The sequence below is a fragment of the Salmo salar genome, chromosome 28 (genome assembly GCF_965601325.2).
Source record: "Salmo salar chromosome 28, fSalSal1, whole genome shotgun sequence".
NCBI lineage: Eukaryota > Metazoa > Chordata > Actinopteri > Salmoniformes > Salmonidae > Salmo > Salmo salar.
In genome coordinates, this window is record NC_138318.1 from 19,228,350 (window position 1) to 19,241,916 (window position 13,567).

At 41.4% G+C, this 13,567-nt stretch overlaps 1 protein-coding gene across 2 annotated transcripts in view; it reads right to left on the bottom strand.

The window, feature by feature from the left end:
• Positions 1-7,335: 7,335 nt before the first annotated feature.
• ttyh2 (tweety family member 2) overlaps positions 7,336-13,567 on the bottom strand; it is a 116,741-nt gene continuing 110,509 nt past the window's right edge. The window contains exons 9-15 of one of the 2 annotated variants that reach the window (XM_014179816.3): positions 12,653-12,745; positions 12,467-12,559; positions 12,158-12,300; positions 11,501-11,692; positions 11,196-11,274; positions 9,819-9,845; positions 7,336-9,090 (exon numbers count right to left, since the gene is read on the bottom strand). In XM_014179816.3, coding sequence (XP_014035291.1) covers positions 9,010-9,090; positions 9,819-9,845; positions 11,196-11,274; positions 11,501-11,692; positions 12,158-12,300; positions 12,467-12,559; positions 12,653-12,745 — 708 coding nt within the window. In that variant the 3' untranslated portion in view covers positions 7,336-9,009. The remainder of the gene's footprint in view (positions 9,091-9,818; positions 9,846-11,195; positions 11,275-11,500; positions 11,693-12,157; positions 12,301-12,466; positions 12,560-12,652; positions 12,746-13,567) is intronic. The other variant, XM_014179817.3, reaches the window with a different exon arrangement.

Here is a 13,567-nt window from a genome sequence, read left to right on the forward strand (position 1 = left end):
CATCAATTTCATAAATTGTGGTTTGCAAGAAATTGTACACATTTACCAGATCCTGGTTGTACAAGTTACCAAAGACAAAATGAGCTTTGAAAAGCGCATCAAAACAGGCAAGAGAGTCTGGTGACTTACAAGGTAAATCTTCATTAGTGTGCTATTAAAATGAATCACGGTTCACAAACAGTTTGTGAAAATGTAAATTACAGCTACACATGATCTTACCATGTTTTGTCCATATTATTAAAAAGTAGTTATTAGGATTGGGGACAGAACAGTCAACTGTAACTTCACCTTGATAAACTTCACAATGTGGTCACTGGCGTGTCTGGCTGAGGTTTTTCCTTGTGGCCATGAGGTGACGGTGGCAGAAGGTGGACAAGGACCAAAATGGAGGACATGTCACTGTCCCATCTTGAAAGTACAAATTTTCACTGAAAGTCACATCATTCCATTTTGCTTTCAAAATCGATGCTCCCTTCCATTAGTATAATACTTTTATTCCAGCAAACCATTTTCCACTTCTACTTACGCATTTTGAACCAGGTCTTGCAGGTCGCCTGTGTGCGAGGCCACGGCTTTGGTCAATGACTTTCTGCTTGTAGAGAGTAGGCCACTTCTCCAGGAATTTTGCGTCACCAAACAGACAAATCTTCCTCAATCTGCAGACAAGATGGAATAAGTCAAGACAGAACAGTGAACATTATGGTGTGGCACTATCATGTAATATCAGTCCTAATCAGACTGTTGTAGAACAGAAAACAATTGTCATGACAGTTAAGGCAAGGCAGTCGAAGATCCACATACCATTGTGTCACGGTCGTCGTATGAAGGAAACCAAGGCACAGCGTGCGTATCGTTCCACATCTTTATTTCTATGTGGCACTATGCAAGACATACAATAAACTATAAACTATAAACAAAACAAACCGTGACGAAGCGGTGCAACATGTGTAAACTCAAAATAATCTCCCACAAACACTAGTGGGAAAAACAACAACTTAAATATGATGACCAGCTGCCTCTAATTGGGAATCATACAAAAAACCCAACCTAGAAAAAAGAACCTAGAACACAACATAGAAAATTTAAACTAGACAAAAACCCCAACATAGAAAAAAGAAACTAGAACCAAACATAGAAATAAAGAAACTAGACAAAAAACCCCACTCACACCCTGACCTACTCTATCATAGAAAAATACGAGCTCTCTATGGTCAGGACGTGACACATTGCTGCTATGTCTTGGAATCTTGGAAACGCTGTGAATATTTCAGAGGACTTCACTGGGTCATAAACCATCTTTTGGCGATAGGCGAACGTCTGCTTCATCTTCTCCTTTACAATAGCTTCATCAGCTGTATGCTTCATCAGTGCAATGGCCTCACAACACAGGCTTTCTGTTGTTGGACAGTTTCCTCTCTGAAGGGGTCTCTATCAGCTTTTGGACCACCTGTAACATGGTGAAACTTTTATATATTACTGGGTTTGTCTGCTCTATACAAGTATACAATATTGTGTCAGAAGATATAAAAAACAAGGCTCGGAAACTCTGCAAGGATGACCATGCATGCAGTTATGTCATCAGATGAAAAGTAGGATTTATTTGACTCAAAACAAAATTAATACTAAGAAATCCTTGCTTATACAGATGTTCACATACAATTATTCTCTGGTCATGCGTCATGAATGAGATCAACTACAATGAAAATCACTTACACGTCAGTGACTGACTCATTCTGTCATCCCTCTGATGCTTCCCTTTGAACAAACTTCAGTCTCCACGCTAGATATCCACTCCCATCTTCTGCATTGTAATAATGCTCCTAAAGTAAAGTATAATTCAGTTTGAGTGAGCAGGTTAAGATATCTTCATATTCATTTTTATCCTTAAAACTACAGATGTGCCCATAGATGAAGATTTGCTCATTCAACAGGTCTGACCCTCACAGTGCAGAACTTAACTGGGCTTTTATACCACCAGAGTTGAGCTTAGGAGAGATGGCAGAAATGGTGGGCATACAGACATGTTAACAGAGCTATAGTTTAAATAAAAACATTGTTGGAGTATTTTAAAAAAGGAACACGAGCACTTTTAAAACAGCAATGAAATAGCAAGTATAATAACACACCATGATCACCCTTTCACAACTTTCATTGATGCCAATTATCACTCAATCTTCAAGTTTGGCATTTGTTAAACTGGAAATTCAGTACTTACATGAGATAGACGATTATCCGCAGCTGTCTTTCTTGTAGCAGGACTCTGCTGCAGTATAATGGTGTCATCGGAGTCATTGTCACCAATGTATTTTGATAAGGAGCTGCTTGCAGAGGAGCTCAACGAATCTAGCAATCATGTTAACATTTAACTGGTGTGATTAACACTAATTATAACACAATTTAGGTGGAAACATCCATTATTATGATTAGAGGACCTTTGTTAATGACAAGCGGAATGCAAAAATGAAACATTTTGAATTGATTAGACCCACTACTGTTCTAAAAGTGGTGGGAGAGGTGGTGGGAGAGGTGAGCACAGAAACAAAGACCATTTTAAAATGTCAAAATGAGAAAAGAAATCAGCAGATATATCTGATTGTCTCACATATTCAGAACATGTGTTAGGCTAGCCAGGACTGTATGGATGAATGTGAAGCTCTAAGCTAATAAGCAACTCACCATCAGGATTTGGGTCTTGGGGTAAACAAATCTCCAGCACACCAAGGTCTTGTTGGAATGTCAAATGTATTGGCAACCGTGAAGACAAAATAAGATTGCACAACCTCATTGATTAAATATGTTGTGAATTTTTTGGAGAAAAACCAGAATAGAAGACAGAAATCAAGAGGTCCTCTTTACGTGAACATTGTATCCCCAAAACTGACTGTGCTCCTTTCCACATCAATTCCAATGATATGCAGTCTACAGCCTGTCTACTAATGCCACGTACTGTATTATTAAAGCAGCAGTCTGAGTATTACAGCATTACACCACAGACAGCTATCAACACTGAGATTGTAGCGGCATACAAATGTAAGTATTACTTATTCTTTAAAACCATTAATGATCTGCAAAGACAATGAGCGCAGCTACAGATGAGCATAATTAGACAACTCCCAAAACATAAACCAATCTTTGACTGATCTGTGATTTGGGGAGGCACAAGTTTGCTTTGTATTCATTACCAGCAAGGAAATATGAAATTAATTTGACAGTAAATATAACGTAACTATATTTCAAGTGTGTCAGTATAAGTATGTTGTTCCATAGGATATTGTGTGAAATTTGAAACTTTTCGCTCACCACAATCCAAAAAGGATTTGAAGGTCAGTTGCGTACAGCCAGCATCCTTGATGACAAGAAAAAGTAAATTTTAAAATCGCATTAACACACATATGCACAAATTACAGTGGGGGGAAAAAGTATTTGATCCCCTGCTGATTTTGTACGTTTGCCCAGTTACAAAGAAATGATCAGTCTATAATTTTAATAGTAGGTTTATTTGAACAGTGAGAGACAGAATAACAACAAAAAAATCCAGAAAAACACATGTCAAAAATGTTATAAAATGATTTGCATTTTAATGAGGGAAATAAGTATTTGACCCCTCTGCAAAACATGACTTAGTACTTGGTGGCAAAACCCTTGTTGGCAATCACAGAGGTCAGACGTTTCTTGTAGTTGGCCACCAGGTTTGCACACATCTCAGGAGGGATTTTGTCCCACTCCTCTTTGCAGATCTTCTCCAAGTCATTAAGGTTTCGAGGCTGACGTTTGGCAACTCGAACCTTCAGCTCCCTCCACAGATTTTCTATAGGATTAAGGTCTGGAGACTGGCTAGGCCACTCCAGGACCTTAATGTGCTTCTTCTTGAGCCACTCCTTTGTTGCCTTGGCCGTGTGTTTTGGTTCATTGTCATGCTGGAATACCCATCCACGACCCATTTTCAATGCCCTGGCTGAGGGAAGGAGGTTCTCACCCAAGATTTGACGGTGCATGGCCCGTCCATTGTCCCTTTGATGCGGTGAAGTTGTCCTGTCCCCTTAGCAGAAAAACACCCCCAAAGCATAATGTTTCCACCTCCATGCTTCACGGTAGAGATGGTGTTCTTGGGGTCATAGGCAACATTCCTCCTCCTCCAAACACGGCGAGTTGAGTTGATGTCAAAGAGCTCCATTTTGGTCTCATCTGATCACAACACTTTCACCCAGTTGTCCTCTGAGTCATTCAGATGTTCATTGGCAGACTTCAGACGGGCCTGTATATGTATTCTTGAGCAGGGGGACCTTGCAGGATTTCAGTCCTTCACGGCGTAGTGTGTTACCAATTGTTTTCTTGGTGACAATGGTCCCAGCTGCCTAGAGATCATTGACAAGATCCTCCCGTGTAGTTCTGGGCTGATTCCTCACCGTTCTCATGATCATTGCAACTCCACGAGGTGAGATTTTGCATGGAGCCCCAGGCCGAGGGATATTGACAGTTCTTTTGTGTTTCTTCTATTTGCGAATAATCGCACCAACTGTTGTCACCTTCTCACCAAGCTGCTTGGCGATGGTCTTGTAGCCCATTCCAGCCTTGTGTAGGTCTACAATCTTGTCCCTGACATCCTTGGAGAGCTCTTTGGTCTTGGCCATGGTGGAGACTACTGATGTTTGGCAGATCCACGCTCTCGATCTGTCCACTCTTTCCATTCACCAGACACTTGCAAATGGACAACGGCGGCAAAATCTAAATTTAACCAACATTAGTGGGCGTGGTCTCGCTGTTTTACTCCAATAGAATTGAATCTGTATTTTTGCTCCCACTCTAGCGGCCGCTGGTAATAATTACACTCTAAAAGGATTTAATTTCACTACTTGAGAGGAAAATCATTTTAACTCTAGAAAAACACTCTAGTTTTTACTGTGTAGTGAGTGTTGTAACTGAGGACAGACTATTTTTATGCTCTCTATGCGCTTCAGCAGTAGGTTGTCCCGTTCTGTGACCTTGTGTGGCCTACCACTTCGCGGCTGAGCTGTTGTTGCTCCTAGACGTTTCCACTTTACAATAACAGCACTTATAGTTGACCGGGGCAGTTCTAGCAGGGCAGAAATTTGACGAACTGACTTGTTGGAAAGGTGGCATCCTATGACGATGCCACGTTGAAAGTCACTGTGCTCTCCAGTGCTGCCAATGTTTGTCTATGGAGATTGCATGGCGGTGTGCTTTATACACTTGTCAGCAACGGGTGTGGCTGGAATAGCCGAATCCACTAATTTGAAGGGGTGTCCACATACTTTTGTATATATAGTGGAGTAGGGTGGTGGGTTTTTAGTGAGTCTACAGTAGAGATAGATGGTACAGTATTTGTTGCTTTATTTGTACAGTTGAAGTCAGAAATTTACATACACTTAGGATGGAGTCATTAAAACTCGTTTTTCATCAACCACTCCACAAATTTCTTGTTAACAAAGTATTGTTTGGCAAGTTGGTTACTTTGTGCATGACACAAGGAATTTTTCCAACAATTGTTTACAGACAGAATATTTCACTTATTTCACTGTATCACAATTCCAGTGGGTCAGAAGTTTACATACACTAAGTTGACTGTGCCTTTAAACAGCTTGGAAAATTCCAGAAAAATATGCCATGGCTTTAGAAGCTTCTGATTGGCTAATTGACATCATTTAAGTCAATTGGAGGTGTACCTGTGGATGAATTTCAAGGCCTAATTCAGTGTCTCTTTGCTTGACATCATGGGAAAAACAAAAGAAATCAGCCAAGACCTCCACAATTGTAGACCTCCACAAGTCTGGTTCATCCTTGGGAGGAATTTCCAAATGCCTGAAGTTACCACGTTCATCTGTACAAACAATAGTACGCAAGTATAAACACCATGGGACCACGCAGCCATCATACTGCTCAGGAAGGAGACACGTTCTGTCTCCTAGAGATGAACGTACTTTGGTGCGAAAAGTGCAAATCAATCCCAGGACAACAGCAAAGGACCTTGTGAAGATGCTGAAAGAAACGGGTACAAAAGTATCTATATCCACAGTAAAACGAGTCCTATATCGACATAACCTGAAAGGCCACTCAGCAAGGAAGAAGCCACTGCTCCAAAACCGCCATAAGAAAGCTAGACTACGGTTTGCAACTGCACATGGGGACAAAAATTGTGCTTTTTGGAGAAATGTCCTCTGGTCTGATGAAACAAAAATAGAACTGTTTGACCATAATGAGCATCGTTATGATTGGAGGAAAAAGGGGGAGACTTGCAAGCCGACGAACACCATCCCAACCGTGAAGCATGGGAGTGGCAGCATCATGTTGTGGGGGTGCTTTGCTGCAGGAGGGACTGGTGCACTTCACAAAATAGATTGCATCATGAGGAATGAAAATTATGTGGAGATATTGAAGCAACATCTCAAGACATCAGTCAGGAAGTTAAAGCTTGGTTGTAAATGGGTCTTCCAAATGGACAATGACCCCAAGCATACTTCCAAAGTTGTGGCAAAATGGCTTAAGGACAACAAAGTCAAGGTATTGGAGTGGCCATCACAAAGCCCTGACTCAATTCTATAGAAAATATATAGGCGGAACTGATAAAACGTGTGCGAGCAAGGAGGCCTACAAACCTGACACCAGCTCTGTCAGGAAGAATAGGCCAAAATTCACCCAACTTTTTGTGGGAAGCTGGTGGAAGGCTACCCAAAACGTTTGACCCAAGTTAAACAATTAAAAGGCAATGCTACCAAATACTAATTGAGTGTATGTAAACTTCTGACCCACTGGGAATGTGATGAAAGAAATAAAAGCTGAAATAAATCATTCTCTCTACTATTATTCTGACATTTCACATTCTTAAAATAAAATGGTGATCCTAACTGGCCTAAGACAGGGCATTTTTACTAGGATTAAATGTCAAGAATTGTGAAAAACTGAGTTTAAATGTATTTGGCTAAGGTGTATGTAAACTTCCGACTTCAACTGTATATACATATTTTTTTCAAATAAAGCATAAGGGAGGTATACTCCAGTTTAGTAGGTGGCGTTAATGCAACATTTATTGGATTTCAACCACCGTTAAACCTCATTGAAGAAGAAGCCCAGGACAGAGTTTTGAAAAAGGATGGTTTGCACAGGAGCTCGGTGTAACCCAATGACTATGTAAAATTAGATTTGCCTTGTACACCTGTGTGGCTAACCAAGTCGTCCTTACACTTACCTAAGGCTGATGGTCTTTCACATCCAATTAATTATGCAAAGTGTCAGTCAGGTTAGCCACATTTCATTTTGGGACTTGAAAAAAATATGTGCATAAGGCATTCGTAGAACGAAGATACACCAAACACAACATGAGAATACTCAAAAGTATTTTATTATTAATTCACAATTATATCCCATCTCTGAGGATAGATACACATCAAGCACCACTCTCAATGGTTGTAGACAGCGCTACTTCACATGCATTCAAACGGTAAAAATGAACAAAACAAACAAAATAATATTAGAAAATCCTACAGAATTAAACATTATCTGACGATAGCTCAAACCGGCCTGTTCATTAAGAGTATGATGATATGTTTTCTCAAAATGGAAGAAAATGATCATTAGTAAGGTTAAAACGGCTGTCTAAACACTATTTCTCTCACCATGATAGTTTGCAGCCGCTTCCAAGTCATGACCAAAACTCAAGTCGATATGGTACTATTACAATACACTTCCAACCTAATGCCATCATTTAACAACGGCCTCTGAAAAGAATATCTGACATTATGGCAGAGCAATGCTCTCCTAAGGGCTTTATTGGTTTAAAACAAGCTACAGATATCGCACAACCAGTGGCACATTAGGACAACCCTAAAATGAATGAAAAATACTACAAAATAAGACACAACAATCTGTAAACGTACAAGGTATTTACAGAAGTCAACATACAGTATAGTTTAAATACCAATCAGTTACTGTATGTGGACAAATAACATTTGTAACATGTCTTAGTCGTTGAAATGATGGCTCAAAACATAAAATCCCGTGTCAGACACCGTGCAGGATTTATTGAATGGAGGAGAGCAAACAACACAGAGGGGTATCTGCGAAAGATCAGTGCTGGGCAGGGTCACTATCCCAGGCCCTACCATACAGTCAGGGTTGAGTTTGTGCTTCACAAGGTTTAGGTCTTAACTGTATGTGGAAACATATAACTAATATTATGGCATATGTTGTCTGTTGCCTTGAAGGGAAAAGGAGGACCCTCCGACAGTCGAAATTACAGTATTCAGTTCTAAGAATGTGAAAATGTAATTTCTGATGTCTTTGTGCTTGGCCAATTTCAGATATCAACAGAATGGTATGGTTCCTTCTTTTGATTTGAATAATTAATGTATTGTGGCTGGTTCCTCCAGATAGTTCAGCAGTCCACATCAAGTCTTTGAAGAGGCCAGGTAGAGAATGTCTTTTAGCAAGAGAGGAATAGTCACAAGCAGTCATAGACTTACAGTAGATATACTGTAATTACAGAAAATCTGTTTAGGAGAATAGGGAGTGGTTATATGCCCAAAAACATGCTTCAATTCTTAAAATATGTTTTATAAGACGTTTCACTTCAAAATAGATGGATACAAATCATTCGTTTCTGAACAATTTAGATCATTATTAAAGTAATTTCTTGTAAAAGTTGCTTTTGTCTCGTCAGAGTGAATGAATCAAGCTAGTGTTTTTAAAATAAATCCTTATTACAAATAGAATGAATAGAATCATATAATAGAATATGGGCTGGAGTCACGGTGACTGAGACATACACATTATGCTCTGGGGTTTGGGATGGGACAACTGTGTGTGTGACACCTTTCCTCATATCAGGCCTTGGTCCAGTCCAGTGAGTTGGACGAGGATAGGGTCCGTGCAGCAGCCACAGAGTCACACACTGCTGGAGTAGTTGTTTTTGTGTGTGTGCGTGTTCGCCTGTTTGAGAACCCCTCTCGGAGATGGCAGAAGTGAAAGAGAAGAAAGATCGAGGGAGGAGCAGCTCTATGCCTGGAAATCATTCCCAAAGTGTCTGATCTGGTCCTCAGTCATGGACAGGTAAGTGGCCCTCATGCTGGGGGAGTACTGTAGGGGAAAACATAATATCACAGGACGCACAATTAGAGACAACACCGGGCGACTTATAGTGAATGAAACACACAACAGTATAGAAGAACATAGTACTCTTTCAGATCAGTATCTAACCAGCGAGACAGGAAGGAAGGGTAGGTAGCTAGGGGAGACAATACTGTGTCTATGCCAAACATTGATTGGACTGAGAGTCAGACAACACTGTAGGTCCCTTCTTATGGATCAAGCCTTCTCAGGCGGTAGGTGAGACAAGGGGCATACCATGACTCTAGAATTCTATAGCACCAGACCAAGCATAACGACAAGCCTGACGCTCGGCACCTTATGGCGGTAACAGCTATAGAATTACACAGAGGGAAGGTTTGCGGCATGCACACATAGGGCTGCCGATGTGTCTCTGAAAACATGTCCCAACCCAGGGAGGAGATGTGAGGATAGGGTACACCACCACACTCCCAACAGCACGGGGAAACAGACCTGACTGGGTCAAACATACAACTGGAATGATGACGATGATGATGTCATGAGGATGATGTCATGAACAGTAAGGTTTGCAGTTCAAAGCCATGCCAGAGGTGAAATAGAAAATGCAGTTCCAAAATGAAAATGGAGGTAAATAAAAAAGAGATGATTTTAAACGAAGGCAGGGGGAAAAGCAACTGGGAGTCTAGCTTGTCCTTCAGACAGTAGAGAGGTCCAAAGAGGAGCAGAAAACAACTTACTCTGTTTCTAAATTGCTGAGTGTATACCTCCAAAAGTTGATAAAAAAAATAAGGAAGTAAGAAATTAAATACAAACAAACATATAAACAACAAACAAACAAAAAATATCAAAGAAGCTGTTAGCTGAAAAGGTAGAGTGCACGCTTTGCAGAAAGGTAGATATGGGTCCAGAAAGGCACCACATGACATGACATAATCATCACAGCCAAATGGTAGTAGAGAGAGAGGGCAGGGGAAAGCACAGAGGTAGATACGGTTTAACACTTTAGAGTTCGTCCCAAATGGCACCCTATCCCCTATATAATCCACTGCTTTTAAATAAATAAGATGTGTTGGTGCCATGTGGGACTCAGCATTAGTCTCAGGTAATAAACCTTATTTTCAGTCAAATATAAAAACGTCATCCCGTGGGAAGGATGGCAGGCAGCTACAGTAGATACCCATAATATATGAGATGCGTGATATCTGTCTCTTTATCAAATTTAATTAGGCACAGCAGGCATTTTGAAAGGTTAAGCTTGATGGAAAATGTATTCATCCTAAAAACGTGGCCTGTCTCCTCGACAGGAAATGAGAATAGATCTAAAGAGCTGCCACTACGAGGCAATAGAGGGGGGTGAAAGAGAGAAGGAGAGAGAGAGATACTTTAAGAGAGAAGGAAAGTGACCAAATAAGGACTAGCACCTGTGACATCCTCCCCTGGGCATTGGTCTAAGTAACATGCTATGTCCATGTTAAACTTCTCTTTCACTGTCCTACTACTTCGGTTATGAGTCAGCAATCTACAGTTATGGTAGATAGACAGGTAAAGGCACAGAGTTAGCAGTGTGCTCTCTGATATGTCATCAAAATGATGACCATGATCAAAAGCCTTACTGATGGATTTCAGTATTGGAAATGTATTATCATATGGACGTCATATCTTGAGAAAAACTCTCTCGTCACAACTCGTGAGAAACAAACTACAAGACCAACTTCAAGTCAAAGTAATGCTGACTTGAGAAATTTAAGGAAGGCATCATGCAGAGAGAGCATCATATGGGAAAAGGACTCAAACTAGAGTTAAAGAGCAGTCTGAGCCCCAGCTGTCAGGTCTTTACCAGAGATGACATTGCAAACAGAAAATAAACACAGGAACAAGTCCTACAATTAAATAACAGAACAGAAATCCTGGTGATGAGAGAGAGATCAGTATTACAATGCTGATTGACTTGAGAGTATGTGGGACAGTGGCATCATGGTTGGGATCAATTTCAATTCAGTCAATTCAGAAAGCAAACAGAAATTTCAAATTGAAATTCCAATTCTCCCCATTGGAATTGACCCCAACCCTGAGTGACATCGCAAGAAAGACATGGCCTCTGGGACCCAACGCACCGAGGGGGGAGGTGAGCCTCTCCCGATCAGAGGAACGTTCTCGTACCGCTGGTTCCCCCCGAACAGCGCCGACTGGTTCCTGAGAAGGGAGAGCGAAGGAGAGAGTTAAACAAACATTCCCTATCACCCAAAAAAGTGGCCACAGCACAAGAACATAGCACTTCGGGCCAGTATGTCATCTTAGCGATCATGATGACTACATTTCATAGTTAGCTTTACTTTAGCTTCAGTATGTTCATACGTATAGCACACTAGACTGTGCATTAGCATACACTCCACACCAGGCCAGGGCTGGACTGACTCACATGTACTCTGAAACGGGTGCATTGGACACAGCCTGTGCGGCAGGCGGGTGGAGGCTGCTCTGGCTGCCCATACTGCTGCTGTAGCTGCAGAAGCTGTGCACGTTGGTGGCATGGTTGGGGTTGTGGGTCGTCATGCGTCTGGCCTGAGGGTTAAATGGGTCCTCCTCGTCTATATCATCATAATCCCGCTCCCTGAGAGAAAAGAAAGGCTGGAGGTCAGGGGCATAGATTTTGAGGATGATTTAGTGACTTGGTAAGGTGTATGTACAGTATATAGTTTTACTCCATGTGTAAATCTGTGTTGTTGTTTGTGTCAAACTGCTTGCTTTATCTTGGCCAGGTCGCAATTGTAAATGAGAACTTGTTCTCAACTTGCCTACCTGGTTAAATAGAGGTGAAGTAAATAAATAAATAAATAAAATAAACACAATGGATGTTTACACTCTTGTTCTATAAAAGGGCGATAGAGAGAAAGATAGTAACTGTGATTCTTACTAGCACTGGTTTTCCTATTCTCGTGATCATGATATGTGGTTGTCTTATCTACTTTAGTTGACTGGATTGATTGCAAAATGCTCTGGATAAGAGCGTCTGCTAAATGACTCAAATGTAATGTAAATGTGATGAAAGAGACTCGGTGGGAGGGCCCCTCCTGACCTGCTGGCGATATGTGTCCATGCCCGGGGGATGGCACACAGCATGGCACAGAAGGCACAAATTGCCAGGATAGAGAAGAGGCATAGGTACAGCAGGCCCTCCACCCCGTCATAACACACACCGATCAGCGCATCCAGGTAGTCCTACAGCGTGGAGGGAGGAAACAAACAAACACACACACAAACACATTTGCAGATAGCAGACAATATCTCTCTGAGACATGTTGTGAAGTGAAGAGATGTACACAGCAGAGCCACTGTCACAAGGAACTAGGTCCATGCAGTGGGACTCAGTGGTGGTGTCCTGTACCTTGTTGAGCCCTCTACAATCCAGCAGGGCAGTCAACTGGTGGAGGCTAGCCTCTGAGGAGTTGAGCAGGTGCTGGATGCCCATTAGGTCTCTCTGTGGAGAAGACAAGTGTAGGATTCAGTACTCATAAACTTCTATGCTTACACAGACGGGACGCATTATGCCACAGGAAAATTCAACACTGACCTCAGCGGTGGGGAAGAGAGGCACAGCGAACTGCAGCAGGCCCTGTATTTGGATCTGCATGGTGGTCAGAGACCTTTGGAAGATGGTCAGAGACTGCAAACACACACACACACACACACACACACACACACACACACACACACACACAACAACATGCCAAATTATGGGTAGTGTACATTTAAAGGGATAATCCACCCACAGAAATAACAATCATGAAACTCCTGTCAGGTTGGTAAAAGCCGATGTTCTATCAATGGGTAAAAATGATTTAACTTCTAAGTGGCCCATCTGTGAAATCAGGAAATCGTGTAGAACGCGTCATTGCTACATGGTTCTCCTCACTAGAGATAGGGGATGACACACTATCACATTTCATAACGCTTTTACGACAATTACCTGCACTCCAAGTCGCCAAATCAGCCAATAGATGGTATGGACCTACTTGTATAGAGCACATCCATCAGTTTATATCGTCACGACAAAGTTTATATTTCGCTTGCGGATATTGACTTAATGTGTGTATTTACGTTTGCTAGCTTGCTACCTAGCCAGCCAGCCCAGAGTCTCTGGCAGAGAGCAAGCTGATTTGCAACAGATTTCCACAACTATTTTTCACATGTTGCTACCAACCTTACTATAAAAACAAAATGAAAAATGTGTTAACAAAAAAATATTGTTTTCACATATTAGTGTTATTTAACACTGTTAATCATAGGAATTCATGGTTTAGGATGGATTATAACTTTAATACACTAGTGGGCTTGTCAGTTCAGCTTTTGTCCAGCATAGGGCGACAAAAACCAATCATTAACAGCAAGTTAGTCTCATCCAACAGAATCTGCACACTCTGCCCTGTGCACTCCACCCACCCAAACAGCAAGTAGACTGTAAACCACATTAATTTACCCCTTAGAC